The sequence below is a fragment of the Panthera pardus genome, unplaced genomic scaffold (genome assembly GCF_024362965.1).
Source record: "Panthera pardus isolate Hobbes unplaced genomic scaffold, ASM2436296v1 HiC_scaffold_8, whole genome shotgun sequence".
Taxonomy (NCBI): domain Eukaryota; kingdom Metazoa; phylum Chordata; class Mammalia; order Carnivora; family Felidae; genus Panthera; species Panthera pardus.
The window spans coordinates 109,016,873-109,035,149 of NW_026527013.1; the positions used below are offsets into that span (position 1 = coordinate 109,016,873).

Sequence of the window (18,277 nt, forward strand, 5' to 3'; positions counted from 1 at the left end):
AATGATATGAACCTTTAGATTTATCACAGAAAATTAATCCAAAGACATAAATAACATATAACAATGTCAAAAATCCACACCAAAGGCAAAATGATCTAAAAATAGACTGAAAATTGTAGATTACCTATAACATAATAAGTTATAGATTCACAATAAACTTTCCAACTGCAATTATGGAAGTCAGAAGAAAGTGATCCAATGCCTTTAAAAAAAATTTTTTTTTAATGTTTATTTATTTTTAAGAGTCAGAGAGTGACAGACCATGAGCGGGGGAGGGGCTGAGAGCGAGGGAGTCAGAATCCCAAGCAGGCTCCAGGCTCTGAGGTCAGCACAGAGCCCAACACGGGGCTCGAACTCATGGACCACGAGATCATGACCTGAGCCGAAGTCACATGCTTAACTGACTGAGCCACCCAGGTGCCCCAGATCCAATGCTTTTAAAAAGCTGAGGAAAAGTAATTGTCAATCAAAAATTCTACAACTAGCTAAGCTAGTAAAAAATGAGCAAGAGGGGTACCTGGGTGGCTCAGTCAGCTAAGCATCCAACTTCAACTCAGGTCATGATCTCACAGTTCCCTGGTTCGACCCCTGCATCCATCTCTCTTCTGTCAGCACGGAGCTGGCCTCAGATCCTCTGTCTCCCTCTCTCTCTCTCTCCCCCCCTCCCCCACTCATGCTTGCACGCGCTATCAAAAATAAAACATTTTTTTAAATGAGCAAGAGGAAAAGAATGGCAAAATTAAGATTTTCCTCTCAACTTTTTAATGTGAAAATTTCAAAACATAGGAAAAGTTGAAAGAATGTCACTTACATATTCAATAATTGTTAATATTCTGTCATATTCACCACCTTTCATAAATGAGGCTTTGCCTTTTTATTCAAGAACGACCTCCTCAGAAGCTTCTACTTACATCTGATTGGCCATCCCCAATCTCCATGTTAACTGGAAAACCTCAAAATACCACTGAACCATTTAGATGTTTCAGTAACAGGTATCACGACTCTTCAGTTCTAAATAATTTAGCCTCTAAGTTTAAAAATAAGGGCATTCTTCTATATAGCCCCAATGACATTATCATACCTAAAAAACTATGAGTGTACTCATACTATTTAATACATAATAATACATATTCAAATGTTCCCAGTTGTTCCAAGATGGCTGCTATAGCTGCTCTTTCAAACCAGAATCCAATTAAATTTCCTAACAACATGTGGTTGTTATGGACCTTTACTCTTTTTAAATTTAAAAATTTTGCAATTTGTTTCCACGACTCTTTTAGGGACCAGGCCAGTTAAATTGTAGAATGCATCAATTTGTATGACTGTTTCCACAAGATGTCATTAAACTTGTCCCTTTACCCACTGTATGTCCCAGAGAATGGAAGAAATGTCCATAGGACATGTTCTGGATGCAGTAGAGTGTAGAGCAGTGGTTCTCAAAGTGTGGTTCCTAAACCAGTAACAGCAACATCGCATAAGAACTTGCGACCAATGCAAATTCTTGTCCCAAAAGAGATCGACTAAATTAGAAACTCAAAGATGGGACCCAGAAAGCTGTTTTAACAAGCCTTTCAGGTGACTCTGATATACACCCCAGTTAGAGAACAACTAGCATAGAGGCAAGAACACAAGCTTTGGGATCAGATTCCCCCTAGGTTTGAATACCAGCTGTGCTAGTAAGTAGAAGTTTTATTAATCTTGACCCTAACTTGTTTCAGCTTTCTGATTTTTAAAACTAGGGACAGACAATATCTTCCTCTGGCTGTCACGACTCTTATACACACACTCATTATATACACACACTGCCACCACCCTATCTGACATATGAAGGACGTGATAAAAACTGAACTGTTCTATTAGTCTCCTCCTAGGTTTTTCTTTCACTTCATGTAAGATACACAAACTGAATGTTATCAGATTAGTGCAAGTGAGCCATGCTATGGCAGGAAGTGAATCTCTGGATAGAAAATCTCCACTCTTAAAAATAGGTAACACACTCTTAAAAACAATGTAAGCCATTCCATCTGTTTTTCAGCGCTACTGTTATTACAAGTATGAGGAAGACGGTTGAACACTACCTTTAGCGCTTTACCTTTCTTTAGTGCAACGAGATTGCAGAAAAAAAACTATTATCCTTTTATTATTCTCTTTATTACTTTTCATATTAAACCTCCAAAAACGAAATCAGAGGAAGAAAGAATACGGAGAGTGTTTCACTGCACCTGAGAGTTGTTCTTCTGAATTCATAGCTATGTTACCTATAGCGCTCCTAAAACTTAGGATGGCCCTAATCTACTCATTTCCTACAAAACGCCAATATATCAGAGCAACTAAATAGTATTTTTAGCCCAATATTTAGCCTGGCTTACTTTAGCTTATCTTAATAACTGAACATGTACAATGAAACTAATAAAACCCACTATGTAAGTTTTTTAAAATATGTCTTACAGTTTTATAGTTTCTATATTTGTTTTTATATAAATCTCATCTTGCTGTGACATGCACATTTAGGACTCTGAATCCTTTAACTGGGAAGAAACCATACTTAAAATTGTTCATAAGGTAATTTTAACACCACGTTTTGATTTCATTATCTTTAACCTTATACTGGGAAAGAAACCAATTATATTCTAACAGCTTGAGAAGTGAGGTCAACTTGTAGTTTCTTCACATGCCACGTATCCATCCTTGTAAAACGGGTAAAAGACATGCATCGATTTCCATTAATTATCATGCTTATTGCAGGATAACCAATAACTTCAGAATCAAAATGCTATGGGCTTTTATACGGCTTTAAGGAAGTAGACATTGGGGGATTTCCCACCAACTACCTAAATAGGGATAGACATTAAGGGAGATTAAAATAAATGAAAATATCAATAACTCTTTTTTTTTAATTTTTTTTTTAACCTTTATTTATTTTTGAGACAGAGAGAGACAGAGCATGAATGGGGGAGGGTCAGAGAGAGGGAGATACAGAATCTGAAACAGGCTCCAGGCTCCGGGCTGTCAGCACAGAGCCCGACGCAGGGCTCGAACTCACGGACCTCGAGATCATGACCTGAGCCGAAGTCGGACGCTTAACTGACTGAGCCACCCAGGCGCCCCAACATTTTTAAATGACTAGTAGTGGTCTAAGTAGAACTGCTGGATTTCTGTATTTGCTCTTCTCCCCCAAACAAGATGGAACTGCAGGGCTAAGACCAAGCTGAGGATGATGTCCCAGAGCCTAGGCCTAGCAGCTGAGGCGTGTTACTCAGGAAGAGAGAAGAAGAAAACAACAACAACAACAAAATTCATGTAGACTATTTAGCAAATGGATAGTTCAGCAGAGTGGGTGAATCCAGATATAAGACAGGGAGGCCAGAATCCAGACAAAAGTAAAAATTAAAACTTTTGAGCTGGGGGATCGAAGCCTTGGGAATCCAGGCCTTAAAAACATCTCTGACTCTGAGAAGCAACGACATGAGGCACATCCAGGAAAGCAAATGCCAAGTGCTATTTGTGCAGGAAGCCTCAGAGAGGTACCAGGGGTCAATGTGAGAACTCGAGATTGGTTGGCAACGAGAAAACCGCAGAGTCAGAAGAATTTGTGAAGGCAAAAATCAACAGTCAGCAGAGCAGGTTTTGGAAGCCATGACTGGGGGACACTGGAGTTGTGCCACGGAGCAGTTCTGCGCCAAAGAAATAAACAAAAACCACTTTCTTCGGGAGACATCATAAGGAAAAATAAATTCCAGAGAGATTAAATATCTAAATATAAATGAATTGAAAAGTACATGGGGGAAAAAAGAAAAACTTTTATAATCCCAAGGAGACGAAGTACAATCAAAGCTTTGCACAAAACTCAGGGCCATAAAAATGAAAAGTTGACAGATTTAAACTACATAAAAATGACAACCATTATATGATATAGGAACAAAATTAAAAGAAAATCTTTGCAATATATACAATAGGCAAAAGCTAATTCCTATTATATTAAAGGGTTCCTATAAATCAATTTGTAAACTCCAAATTTTAAAAAAAAGTGACAAAAGCTATGAACAAGACATTTAGAGAAGGAAATAAATGTGATGTGTCATAATCAGCCTTACTAGTGAGCAAATAAATGGAAAATAAAACAATGAGATATCAATTTCGTCCTGCAGATATGCAAACGCTGAGAAGGTTAGTAAAGATTAAGGGAGAAAAAAGCACAACTTATAAATTATTGGTGGGAGTGTAAACTAGTTTAACCTTCTTAGCCATATGGCAGCATCCACCAACATATAAAATGTGCAAACCATTCAAAACAGCATTTAAATTTGAAGCCTCTTTTGCAAAAGTATTTGCACATAACAACAAAGATTTATGTATAAAGCTGCTCAATGAAACATTCTAAGTAAAAGAAAAAATAATGAAAACACCGAATGGTCCTTCATAGAAGAATATTAAGTGATGGAACATTCCTACAACATGAACCATTGCACTTTAGAATTATTCCATGGGGTATTGAGTATAAGAAAAATACATCATGGACTAATAAAATGCAGAGTATGACAAAATTGGAACTGAGTTCACATATGTGAGTACACATGTGTATGTACATAGGAGGCTGGAAATCTACACACAAAACTCTTAATAGTGATCCCTCTGGTAAGAGGAATGAGAAAGATCAAATGGAGATTTCACTTTCTACTATTTTCTAGTTTATATTCATTATCAGCAAAATGAGCATTTTATAATTAAAACATATAGAAGGGGTGCCTGGCTGGCTCAGTCACAGGACTCTTGATCACAGGGTCGTGAGTTCTAGCCCCATGATGGGTATAGAGATTACTTATAAATAAATAAATAAATAAATAAATAAATAAATAAATAAATAAATAAATAAGTAAAATGTAAATTCTTAAAAAAATGCAGCAAGAGAGACTGGGGAAATCAGAAATGGAATGGTCAGCCATTTGTGAAGGGAACAATTCCATGAACTCCTCTAAGGCAGGGGCTATGTGCTCCCTGCTGCTTGTGGTATTGTGGGCTTTGGTGGCCCAACAGGTGCTGGTACATTCCATGTCTGGCCTGGCACCAGGCCTCTGGAGAGGAATGAACAAAGCAATGACAGTCTCTGGAAGATACCATAAGAAATCCCGGCTTTGTGGACTAGCCTTTGAGCTCCAAAGCTAGGGAAGATGGAGACTCTTGTGATCTAGGATTTGTTTATTCTATTTCTTTGAAGTTAATGCCAAGAATTCAAAAGGTTTAAACTGCCCTAAACAGTTCTCCTCATTTGGTCTGGTAGTCCATTTATAGATTCATGTGTCTATCTGAGAAAAAGGATCACTTTCTGCACATGAGACTCAATATCATAATTACAAAAATCCCCACTTGGATTCCACTGGTAACTTAATTGATTAAGCATTCTGTTCTCAGAGTTTTGAGAACTGTATTGAATTAAAGAACTTGCTTCAAACCTAAGGCAAACCTAAGGCACTATAACTAAGAGAAAAGTTCAATTTGAGCTTAAGCGTCAAGGCATTTTTGATGGATTGAATTATTTATCTAAATGGTCATTCAAAAATCAGAGAGTTGTGCTCCAGACTTTTCCTTTATAGCACGGTTTTACCGTTTTAAAAAGCTGAATAATTATTTGGAAAATACTAACTTAGAAATGTATTTTTTTTATAGATTTTTCATTTGCGAATAATGTAGACAAGTAAGTGATTTTTTTAACTTTACTTTTATTATCAAATTATTTCATAATTGTATTGACTTTAAATTATCTTCATTTCCCAAATAGATTTTAATGAGTTAAAAAACGACTAACTCTTCAATAGATGAGAAAAACTTCTGTCTTTCTGTGATAAATAAGTTCAAGCTATTTATTCATATTTTACATATTTAGGTTTTTAATATTATTATTATAACCAGAAATAAATGAAAAGCTGATTTGGTGCATAAAAAATAAAACCTAAGAATTATTAGAAAATTACAAATGTTTAATGTTCCTCTAAATATGTTCAGTGAAAGCAGATATGTAGATTAACATTTTATATTCATGGGAATTTATATTTTCAAAAGTAAATACTTTATTAAACTATGAAAAACATTTCAAATTCAAGAACATTGATGAATTTTAAAGTCATTAATTCTTTTTAAATTTTACACTTAGGTATTTTTTTTTTCCTTTGGATTCAGGATTGAAAAATATTATTGCCAAGAACACTTATAAAATATAGCATAATGTACGGGCAGCTGGGTGGCTCAGTCAGTTAAGAATCCAGCTTCGGTTCAGGTCATGATCTCACAGTACGTGAGTTCAAGCCCCATGCTGGGCTCTCTGCTGTCAGCACAGAGCCCACTTTGGACCCTCTTCTTCCCCCCCTCCCCTCTACACCTTTCCCCCTCACTCTCTCAAAAATAATAAAAAAAATTTTTTTAACAAAAAATTTAAAAAATAATAAAATATAGCATAATGTAGAGAAATAGCAACTTTCTAATAAAATGTAGTTAAGATACTAATAAGCATATGACATCTACAAATAGTTTAATAATCTCATTTAACACTGGTTTTAAATCATGAACATATGAATGTGGAACAGCCAATCCCAAATATATTTAAAAACTGTATTTTAAAAATAAACAATATATACAATAAAAATATCATTCCTTAGTCTGAAAGTCATTTATCAGTAGAAGCCAAGAGTTGTTAGTGGTACTATGCTACCAATAACACAGAAAAATATGGCATTTATTGGGGGGGGGGGAGGGTTGTTTCCTTATTTATTTTTTAATTTAAATCCAAGTTAGTTAACGTATAGTATAATAATGGTTTCGGAGTAGAATTTGCTGATTCATCATTTACATATAACACCCAGTGCTCATCCCAACAAATGCCCTCCTTAATGCCCATTTAGCCCATCTCCCCACCCGACTTCTCTCCAACGACCCTCAGTTTGTTCTCTATAGTTAAGAGTCCCTTATGGTTTGCCTCCCTGTCAGTTTTTATCATATTTTTCCTTCCCTTCCCCTATGTTCATGTTTTGTTTCTTAAACTCCACATATGAGTGAAATTCTGTATTTGTATTTCTTGAACTAACATTTCACTTAGCGTAATACATTCTAGTTCCATCCATGTTCTTGCAAATGGCAAGATTTCATTTATTTGTTTAAATCAAAATTTCACTTTGGCTTAATGACTTTTTTGTCTGACATTACTGCCATTTTTGCAGAACTGTGTTTGATGACCCAGAAGATGCTGTATTTGTAAGGTCCATGAAGAGATCAGCTATGGCTATTACCTCCCTCAACTGGGACACAGTTTCAACACGAGAGGAAAAATACCTTGATGAGCAAGGCACAGAATCTGCTCAAATGCTCACCATTACACTGAGATAAACCCTGGTATCTGTAGAAAGCCTAGTGGTTTCCAGTTCTTCATTAAACTTCTCTGTGATTAAGTATATTGTATAATTAGTATATTATTTGAAATATGTAAATGTAAACAGAAACACCAACAATACAATTCCTACACATTTTAAATTTTTGCTGAAGTAATACATGTATATGGAAATGTACACAAATCATTAAATGTTCAGCTCAACAGTTTTCAAAACATGAACATGTTCGGGTAACAGCAGTCCTAGAACAAGAAATAGACTATCACCAGCATGTGAAGTGCCTCCTCAGTCTGTTACCACTCTTATTACCTATTACCTAGCCACTGTTATGATTTCTAAACCATAAATTAATTGTGTGTGTCTTTGAAAGGCATATAAATGGAATCACAAAAGTTGAGTTACTTTGTGTCTGGCTTCCCTTACTCAATACTGTAAAATTCACCCATGAGGCAACAGCCCTATCATTCTCATTGCTGTACGGCATTCCATTGTATGATCATACCACAATTTATTTATCCAGTCTATTGTCGTTTTATCTCACCTTTGAAGGCATTTGCCAGTTCTGCGTGTGGACTCGTGGTCTGAACTTTGCCTATCCTGAAGCCTGCTGCTGGAGGAAAGAGGAACCAGAAAAGCTTTTAGCAGTTGCCTGGTACTGAGAGACAAAATGCATTGCTGGTTTTCCCCAGCTAAGCTAAAGAGCTAGATCAAAGCTTACAAAGAGCAGAGTGACATTTCCTCCTATCTGGTGGTGCTGAGACACCACCGCAGTGGGACACTATAGGTGGGGCTGAAATCAAAATAGGCAAGGGACAAAAGCCCTAGCGGGAATAGTGAACCGTCCTTGAGAATCTGTAACCTCCTTTCCCCTGTGGGCACTTAGGATTCTGTACAAAGCCAGAATCTGAAAATTCAGCCATGATCCTTGGCAGAGGGTTATACTTGGGGGAAAGAAAAACCAGAGATTTGGGCATTGATGTAGACGAGTGGTGCAAGACAAAAGTTATAGTGCATGGCTTACAAGATTTGGTTGTGGTAAGAGCTGAAATGTTCTCTTGTTGTCTCTCCTGGATCACTTCTGCAAGAAGCCAGCTACCACGTCATGAGGACACTTACACAATCCTCTGGAGAGGCTCAATGGTGAGGAACTGAGGTCAACTTCAAAAAGCCAGTGAGAGACTGAGGCCTATTGTCAACAACCATAAGAAAGAGCCATCCTGAGAGCAGATTCCCCAGATCTAATTAAACCTTCAGATGACTGCAGCCCTGGCCAAGAGCTGCACCACACCCTCCTGAGAAACCCCAAGCCAGAACCACTCAGTTAAGCTGCTCCTGGGTTTCCGGCCTACAGAAACTATATGAGATAATGATTATTAATGCTTCCAGCTGATCGATTTCAGTGTAATTTAAGCGTCCTTGATACAGCAACAGGTAACAGAATAACTTGGTATAATCCATGGTGCTGAAAGTATTTATGATAGGTAAGGATGATTTGTGAAGTCTGGCAAACTCTAAGAAAGTCACAGTGCAGCCTCAAAAGGTTCTTGAATAAGGCCATACCACCTTCAGCAGAGAGCTAGTAATTGTTCAAATAGCAGTTTTAGGCATGCTACTGCATCCATCCTAGTACTAAGAATCTGATCAAAGAACATCAGGGAACTCTGACTAACGTTACTCATCAGAAGTGGAGCACTATCAGACCCACTAAGCAATAATGTTGAGCAGGCAGAACAGCAACCTATTTCATGATGAAAATGGTACATTTGGGATCCGATTTAAGCTGGCCCATAAACTGCATAAGCAGTATTAATTTTGAATAGATTGCAGTAACTTTAAGATGAGATATTGTAATCTCCAGGTTAACTACTGAAAGAATTGTAAAAAAAAATATGGAGCCTGATATTTTATTTTTAATCCTGCAAGCAACTGAAAAGGATGAAAAAATTATTCCAATTACAAAAATATGGCTAGCAAATTTTACTTAATCTCCTTTTTAAGGAACTAATGGAAAGATGTCTCATTTGTATGAAGAAAAAGATTTGCTTTAAAATGCACTCCTCAATGTTTTTTATTCAGTAATGAAGGGCTACTGAATGGATGTGACTGTAATAAAACACCATTTAGGCAGAAACACAAAATAAAAGACATGATCCTTACTGAGGTAACCTAAAACTCTATCAAAATGGAACACACAGTTGAGAGGGTATTAAATTCTTTGTTTTAAGCAAAAGAGAACATGCAAGCTGATGTGGGTCAAAAGTATATTAGGATCCGTCAGGAGCTCTCATGACCAGGAAAGAGAAAATATTATATAGATGTAGATAGGGAAGCGGCTAAAAGCTGCAGCTCTGGAATCAGACCCAGTTTAGCTCTTCCACTTACTAGTCGTCATTTGGACAAGTTAGCTAACTTCTGTAAGCTTTCATTTCCTCTTATTTAAAATGGTAATCATAGTTAACTCATTAAATCTCAAGTATTAAGTTACATAAATGGATGTAAGGTGTTAGGTAGAGTAGCTTTCTCAAAGTCAGTGCTTGATCTAATGGTTATTCTTATCCCCGGAGCAGCTGTGTCCTTTATGAACTCTATCTGATGTCAGAGTGAATGTGTCCCCACCTCCTCCCCCCCCCCCCCCAATTTGTATATTGAAACCTACCCCTCAACATGATGGTATCTGGAGATGGGGCCTTTGGGAGGTAGTTTGGTCATGAGAGTAGAGCCCTCATGAAGGGGACTAGTGCCCTTTTAAGAGGACAGAGAGCTGGCTACCCTATCTCCACCATGTGAGGACAGAGTAAGAAGATGGCCCTCTGTAGACCAGGAAGAGGGTACTCACCAAAAACTTGACCATGCTGGCACTCTGATCTCTTCTGGCCTCCAGAACTGTGAGAAATATACATGTTTATTGTTATATACATGTTATATACAGGTTATTTGTTATATAACTGCCCAAAGTAAGACACCTGGTGCATTAGGGCTCTCCAAAGAAACTTTCCACAGAAACTGTATGTATATATATCCTATATATATCTATATCCTATATATATCCTATATATATATTGTGAGAGAAAGAGAGAGAGAGAGAGAGAGAGAGAAGGGGGGACAGAGAGAGAGAGATTCAAGGACTTGGTTCATGCCATTTTAGGAGCTGACAAATCCAAAATTTGTAGGGCAGGCCTAGGTAGACTAGAAATTCAAGAATGAGTTGATGTTGCAGTCTTGAGTCACAAATCTACAAGGCAGGCCAGTAGGCCTTTTTAGGGACTTTTTATTTTTAGTGTTGGTATTTCCATGTTGCCAGCTTCTTCAGCATCAAAACTGGGATATATGAGGCAAAAAAAAAAAAAAAAAAAAAATCTCAAGAGAACAAACTGAATGTCACTGCCTGGCTCTTGAGGTCCCCAGCCAGTCTGCCTTCTTTCTCCACCTTATGGAGAAGTCTTCTTATTTATGTTTGATGTATCATATCTAGGGATTTTAGTTTTACTTAGCAGAAGGAATAGAGAAAAGTATGTCTACTCTACCTCTCCAGAGGCAGAAGTGTTCAGGTTATGTTTTAAGTGTAGCTGTATTTGTTTCCTTTTATGGCTTCTGGGTTTAGGATCCTATTTACGAAGGCCTCCTTCCAGGCAGTCATTAAGAATTTTCTCATGGTTTTTTTCAGAGAATGATCATTTTTTTTCACATTTAAATCTTACCCATGTCAAATCATCCTGGAATTAAGTGGTTCCATATTAGTTTATGAATTATCTAGATACATTGCCTTGAATTGGTCAGTTATGTAGCTACCTGATTCATTCTAGACAAATTATGATTTGGCTTTTATTCAAAAGATGCCTTCATGTATTCATGAAAGTCCTTAAAGGATTCCAAAAAACAGCCCTATAAACTAGGCCAGAATTACCTTTTAGAGGAAAAGAAATCTCCTATTTATCTGCTGAAGGAATTATGAGAAGAAGAAATTTGTTTTTTACTAAATTAAGATATTGCTTTTTATCTATGTAAATAATGCTTTAGTATTATCACAATTTATATAAATATGCACTAATTTCTATACAATTTCAAGCAAATGAGTTTTCCTAGAAAAAACATTCATAAAGAAAAACACCTTGCATTGGTGGTTTCCTTTCCAACCAAAATGATAACCATGATTTAATTCCAAACTTGAACTGTTAAGAAAACAAAAAACAAAAATCAAAAACCTTGAACTGCTATTGTATGTTCTAAGAGCATATAAATTTCAAAATTTTAAGTTATATGACTTCATTTTCCTTTTAGCTCTATTTATATGCACTTAACTTTAAAAATTTGGTCTCATTTGTCTTCCACTTGTCACAAATGTATTAGTAAGAATTCTTTGGTTTTAAATTATAGATATCCAAATGGGAAATTTGCTCATGTAACCAAACCATGTAAGCCCAGTGTAGACTGCCAGAACTCAGTGGATTCAACAGCTCAAACAGCATTCCCTCCCTCTATCCCTTGCCAGCTTGGGTGTGTTCAATAGCTGTATTCTCTCAGGTGCCTCCACATGTCAGCACAGTTCTGGAATTGAATCCCTGTATTTAATCACTGTTGTAAGAGAGAAACAAAACACAAAAAAAAGCCTCCCCTCTTCAGCTTCAGGAATGTAAAACCTCTAGGAAGTGCTCTGATTGGCCTGGGTGTGGTCAAAGAAGCAGGTCACGGCTACCAGTAGCAACCATAAAAACACCTGGATTGGAAGATGTACAAGCTCCCACTCAAGAAGGGCACTCATTGGCTTCAGATGCAGGTGAGATGGGATCCTGAGAAGATAAAAACACTGCAAGAATACCTACTTAGGAAAAAAAAAAAAAGGAATATCTACTTGAAGAATTTCTATGAAGTTCAGTACCCAGTAATATTAAAATTCAAGTAAACCCATGTACGTGATAGATGACTAAAATCAGTCATGTTTTAAAGATCCTGGAAAATATTCATTAAATCCTATAAAATAATGGCCTGCCTTCAGAGCTCTATTATCTTATATCTGCAGAGATACTACAGCAAAGGTAACATAGTAAAAGTATATAATGGAGTGGTCAGAACTGGAGACCTGGATGAGTTCCAGCTCTGTTCTTTTGGATAAGTTAATTGACCTCTTCCTTGTCTGTGCTATGGGGCTTAAAATAAAGTCTAATTTACAGGCTTGTTATAAAGTCTAATTTACAGGCTTGTTATAAAGATTAAAAACGATAACTTCAGGGATAGAGTAACTTTCAGTGTTAACTACTGTTATCACCTATTGAATCAAAAAGCAAAATCCAGTTTCCTAGTAAACCCGCTGACCAATATTCTATTACATCAGCTCTAGGTATGAAACATATTGGAATAATAAGACTATCTTAATCCTTTAGGTCATATTTTTGTTTGAGAAGTTTCTTCATAGCATATTAAAAGTAATTCAACACGGTTTAAAAAAAATGAACTGGATGACCACCTATCTTAATTGGAAATATCACTCTGAGATTGAAGTATGACAAAGGAAGGGATTATAATCAGAACCAACCCCATTGTGTCTTAAACTCCATCTTCTGACCACCTCTTCCCTGAATCACATCTATGGAAAATTTTCATGTTGACATGGCTTATACCTGAAGTCTTCTTTGTCCACTGGGGGTTGTAGCGGTGTTAGAGTTGATTCATGTTAGCATTCACTTCAATGAAGGGAAAAGGTACCTCTACAACGCCACATCTCTCGATTTTCCTATTTCCTCCTGCTTTTTCACAACCCTCCATGTTATCCGAAGACAGGCATCGTAATGGTAACACAAAATGGCGACAACACACACGAAAAAACAATCAGATAACACAGGTATAAAACAGATTGGTGGGAGAACAGAGCCTAGGAGGACTATCACACGAGTCAAAGCGGAATGTTTCTCAGTGCGCAGACGAGGTGCCTTGACAAGGGAAGGGAGGCTTGTCATGACTGGCAAGTTTAGGTGCAGTCTGCCTGATTCCCAACCAGTTAACCCTTCACACTGAATTTGCCCCCAAGAAGTCCTCCGGGAACAGCATGGTAGCGGGAGTGCAGGTGTAGTACTGGGACTGGGAGAAAAGTCATTCGGTGTAAGAGGAGAACCAGCAAGATAGAAGAATGTGATCAGTGAAGTGAGGTGGGAATTTTAGTCACTGTGATTTGCATTTGTGCACATTAAAATACTTATTACGTTGTTCTCTAGTATTTGCTGAAATTCCTAAAATTAAGTCCTCTATTATTTCTTTAATATTTCCCACCCCTTGACAGCAATAAACCAGGAAACAAGGTGTAGAGTTGGTTATACAGTAGGCACAATTTATTTTACAATCATCACAAGAAACTCTGAAACACGGCACTGTCTTTGGCTATCACACCTTAGCCTGCTTCGGTACTGTGTAAGCTAAAAACCGGTGCCGGGACATTCTAAAAGTGACAGTTATAAATCAGTTTCTGGACAGGAAGAGCCACATGAAAAGCTTACGGGAAGATAAAAGCCTTTCAAGTGGAATATGGCACGTGAATTAGTTTCATAACTGCGGACACACTATGTTTAGCCATTATTGAATCAAACATTTCATGAAATATCCTTTTTAAAGCACATGCTGAGATAACTGTGGCTATGCCTTCGTTCCTTCTGGGAGATTTAACATTTCTGAAGGTACAAATACTGTATATACAACGTCACCACAGGAACTATATAAAGTTCAGACTGCTCAGGATAATTCCTATATAAAACTACAATGGGTTGAACTGGGACAGATCCTGTAACATACAACTTTTCTTCATTTCATTGCATCTTAATAAGCAGGGCTTCACTATTGTAAATGCTATTTATATTCATCTTACTCGCATATAAATTATGATTCATCTAACTACCCGTCTCAGTGGCTAAAAAATCCTTCCTTCCTGAAAATCTCTCTCCTACACCTATTCTGCTGGGTCCTTTGTTCCCCACAGCCTATATTTTATTTCTTCTTTAAGGGATGTATTTTGCTTTGAGAACAATTGCAGGGAAGCTGGCCTCAGAAAGGGAATAAAAATGTTTCTTCTATAGTTTGAAATAAAAATTTTTCCCTTGTGGTATCGGTCCAATGACAGTACAGAGAGCACGAGGAAATTAGGGCATGGTAGACAGAGCTTTGCTTGAAAGCGTCTATTCTAGGAAACATGGAATCCTGCCATGGTGCCATGCAGGTATCACGAGGCAGTGAGGATACAGTCGCATGAGATTTCCAGCTACCTGCCAGGGTACGAACCATCCACACTGGTGCTGGCTCTGGCTTTTACTCCTCAGATGCCTGTGGACCTGCAGGAGCATCCTGCAAGCCTTCCAACCCAACTTCACTCTGAGGACGTTCTTCCTCCCCTTCTACAGACTCTTTGGGGTTACAATCCTCTTGGGAAGTTCCCGTTTCGGCCTCTGGCTGCTCTTCATTAACACAATTAGAATTGACATCAAGTTTGCCATCTGACCAAAACAAAAAAAAAAAGTCATTTTGTTGTTCCTACCACATGTCGGTCACTCTTCTAAGTGCTTTCCGTGTATTAAATTATTTAATCCTCCCAATAGCCATGTGAGGTAAATTATCTCTATTATCATTATCATGACTTTTACAAATGGGGAAACTGAGAAGAGAAGGGTTTGGCAACTCAGAGTGAAGGAGCAAACCAGAATTTGGACCCGGGCCTCTGGCTCCACAGCCGGGCCTTGAAATCTAAATGGTTGTCTGGCATCTGATAAAATCTTCATTTAAATACAGCTTTGCCGTGAATTACCTTGATGTCTTTGGGTAGGTGATGGCCTGTACGAGGTTGTTTCCTCATCTGTAAAGTGGGGGATAATAAAGGCTATCCTACCCTGGTGGGAAGTAGAGGTGCGTGAGACATTTAGAAAAGCATATGGCACCTGCTGATGCTTCGCAACTGGGAATTCCCATGCTTCCTGACAGTCTTACTCTCTTGCTCGTCTGGTACGAGACCAGCTGCTATCCTCTGCCCTCCAAACAGAGCATACAGAAGTTTGGTCCAGAAGACACGAGAAAGCGTGGCAGAAAGCCTGGCTGTTCTCGTAACAATTTATTTATATAAATTAAATTTCATTTTGTGCACATCATTCAATCCTACTAACAGTGTTTCTCAAGCAAGTGGTAAAGGCAGTACAGCTTTTTAAGGGGTGGAGGGGGAAGTGTTTTGTATCCGAGACACCTGGGCCACTTTTTCAAACTAGATGCGCTCCCCAGAACGTATGATATATTTTCAGGGGTGGGGCATAGAGTGGATGTTGTTTTCCACTACGGTCTGTGAACCATTGCTGAAGCAACTCACTGTTTCTGATGAAAATGAGTCATATACTTCACGAGGGAGGGAGAGAAAAAAATAATAGGGAACTCTATGCCCAGACACTTATAGAAACCTAATCTGTACAGTAGGTCTGCGATGTAATCTGTAATTTATAAATTTGCTCTGTAATTTCACCTACAGCTTTGTAATTTAATTTAAAAAATTAAAGGTTCCCAACCTTAAAATCTGTGGGTAGCCATTAGGGGAAATGTAATTATTTCCTTAGTCGAAGACCTTAAAATCCTTTGTGAGTAGAGGATAAGTGAATACTCACTTAAAGTCCTGTTGTTGCAGGGTACACTCCTGAGTCCAAATGTAGAATATGGAATAAACCCTATTCCTTAAAATTCTGTACCTCTTTGTTTTCCAGGGACTTCTAGGCTAACCATATTCTAGACATTATCCCAGCAACCCAAAGTAGGGACAAATTTAAGTGTGATTCTTATGCTGGTCAACTCCAAGTTTCCTCAGTCCCCAGAGAATACTCCGTCCCTTGGTGCCCTGTGTTAATATTAATAATATCATTCCTCTTCTCCATGAGCTTGCTTTTTATATACGTACTGTTTTCCTCTTCACTCTTTTCTTTGGCAGCTTCCAATTGTTGTTTTTCATAAATGTCCTTTAGATTCTTACAGATTTTCTTATGTGCAAACCAGTGCGTTTTCTGACAAGTTTGATCACAGTATATTACCTGAAAACAATTAAGTTTATTTCATTTCAAGAGCTGTGACTGCATGATATTCCAACTATAACACTAAACCAACAACTATGCTGTAAAAATGCTGTTTGGTATGCTTTCTTTTAAAACCATAAGGTACACTAATTTAGATTTGTAATTTTTAGCTCATGCTTTATAACAATAATGGATATACAACGAACAGTCTACCAAAGACTCCAACAAGTGATTTACTAAGAACCTACTATGTGGGGACACCTGGGTGGCTCAGTCAGTGAAGCGTCCGACTCTTGGTTTCAGCTCAGGTCACGATCTCACAGTTTGTGAGTTCAAGCCCCGCGTTCAAGCCTGTTTGGGACTCTGTCTCCCTCTCTCTCTGCCCCTCCCCTGCTTGCTTTCTACTTCTCTCTCAAAAATAAATAAACAATTGAAAAATTTGTTTTAAAAAAGAACCTACTATGTGTCAGAAATGATACAGTACTATGACAAGGGAGATATAGTTATCTCAGAAGAAGGTAGGTTGAGAAAGAGCTGGATAGGGCAGCGTGGAGGAAGGCAGACACTCAACAACATGATTTATATCCTAGTAAGTGTAGTAATAGCAACAGGAGCACAGAGGAAGCAGTGACTCCCTCTAAATGAAGGAAGTCAGTCAACAGAGGAATGGGAAAGAAGCATTCCAGGCAGATTATCTTGTACAAAAATAGAGGAAGGGAAATGAATTATATGCTCAAGGAACAGCAAGAAGTTTGTGCAAATGGACCTTAGAGTTTTGTAAGATTCTATGCCAAGCACTGTGCGAGGCCCTTATAAATAGATGACACATACTGGAGACTGTTTCACTGGTCCCAATTCTTAATTTTTCCCTGCATGTTTACATTTTCCCATGAGACTTCAAAGTTCTTTTTAATGAAGGGAAGAACTGAGTTTACAATTTGGCCATGTGACTTGCTTTGGCCAAAGGAATGAGAGAGCATGACAATTTCAAGGCTAGACTTCAGGAGACCTCATGTGTTTTCACCTGCCCTCTTTTACTTCTGCCATCATTATGAGATGGCTCGGGCCGCCTGCTGGTCTAAGGAGGATAAGAGACACATGGAGAAAAAGTGTCCCAGCCCCTCTCAGCCCATCTCAGCCAACCGCCAACATGGGAAATTAGCAAATTACTGCATTTTAAGTACTGAATTTTGGAGGGTTTTATATGCAGCAACAGTTAACCAATATAGATGGTCTCAATAAATTCTTACAACGCTAACCCCATTTCACATATAAAGAAACCAAGGTCCAAAGAAGTAATTAAAAGAGATGAAGCGGAGAAGTAGGTTAAAGCAAAATGTGATGAATGTTATTAATATGCTGAAGAATTTCAACCTTAAAAACAATAGGAACTTGATTTAATGGACAGTGTAAAGTGAATGCACAGATGAATGCTTGCAGGTAGTATCTGTGAGGAGAAGAACCCGGTTAGATATGCCCTTTCAAAGTTCATTCTGACAGAAGTGGGTAATACAGTCCAGAGAGCTTAAAGATCGGTGGCAGTAAGAAGGGAGTTGTAGTTTTACATAGAAGACATGATGGAGAGACTGCAGTTAAGCCGCCATCAGAAGAGCCGAGATTGCATATCTATGAACTGTCCTACTTTAGGTTCTCAGGTCTGCACCAGCCTCAATCCCTTATGGATTATCTTTTTTGTATTCACTCTCTTGCATTCTTTTTCTTGGAGGTGGTCAGCACTGAAGCTGTGGCAATATGGAAGTTTGAGAGAAGATAAGGCACAGAACTACATTTCTCCCATACTTCTCTCCCAGAACTACTTTTAAGGATGAGATGCATAGGGGCGCCTGGGTGGCTCAGTCGGTTGAGTGTCCGACTTCGGTCCAG

General features: G+C 38.0%; 2 protein-coding genes across 4 annotated transcripts in view; one reads left to right on the forward strand and one right to left on the reverse strand.

The window, feature by feature from the left end:
* LRRC72 (leucine rich repeat containing 72) overlaps positions 1-7,439 on the forward strand; it is a 42,078-nt gene extending 34,639 nt beyond the window's left edge. Inside the window, exons 8-9 of the mRNA XM_019443511.2 lie at positions 5,665-5,692; positions 7,209-7,439. Coding sequence (XP_019299056.2) covers positions 5,665-5,692; positions 7,209-7,374 — 194 coding nt within the window. The 3' untranslated portion in view covers positions 7,375-7,439. The remainder of the gene's footprint in view (positions 1-5,664; positions 5,693-7,208) is intronic.
* A 6,230-nt stretch (positions 7,440-13,669) lies between these two features.
* Positions 13,670-18,277, reverse strand: part of ANKMY2 (ankyrin repeat and MYND domain containing 2) — a 37,217-nt gene continuing 32,609 nt past the window's right edge. For all 3 annotated transcript variants that reach the window (XM_019443512.2, XM_053898475.1, XM_053898474.1), the window contains 2 exons: positions 16,282-16,411; positions 13,670-14,848 (listed from right to left, as the gene is read on the reverse strand). In XM_019443512.2, the coding sequence (XP_019299057.1) occupies positions 14,664-14,848; positions 16,282-16,411 (315 nt within the window). In that variant the 3' untranslated portion in view covers positions 13,670-14,663. The remainder of the gene's footprint in view (positions 14,849-16,281; positions 16,412-18,277) is intronic.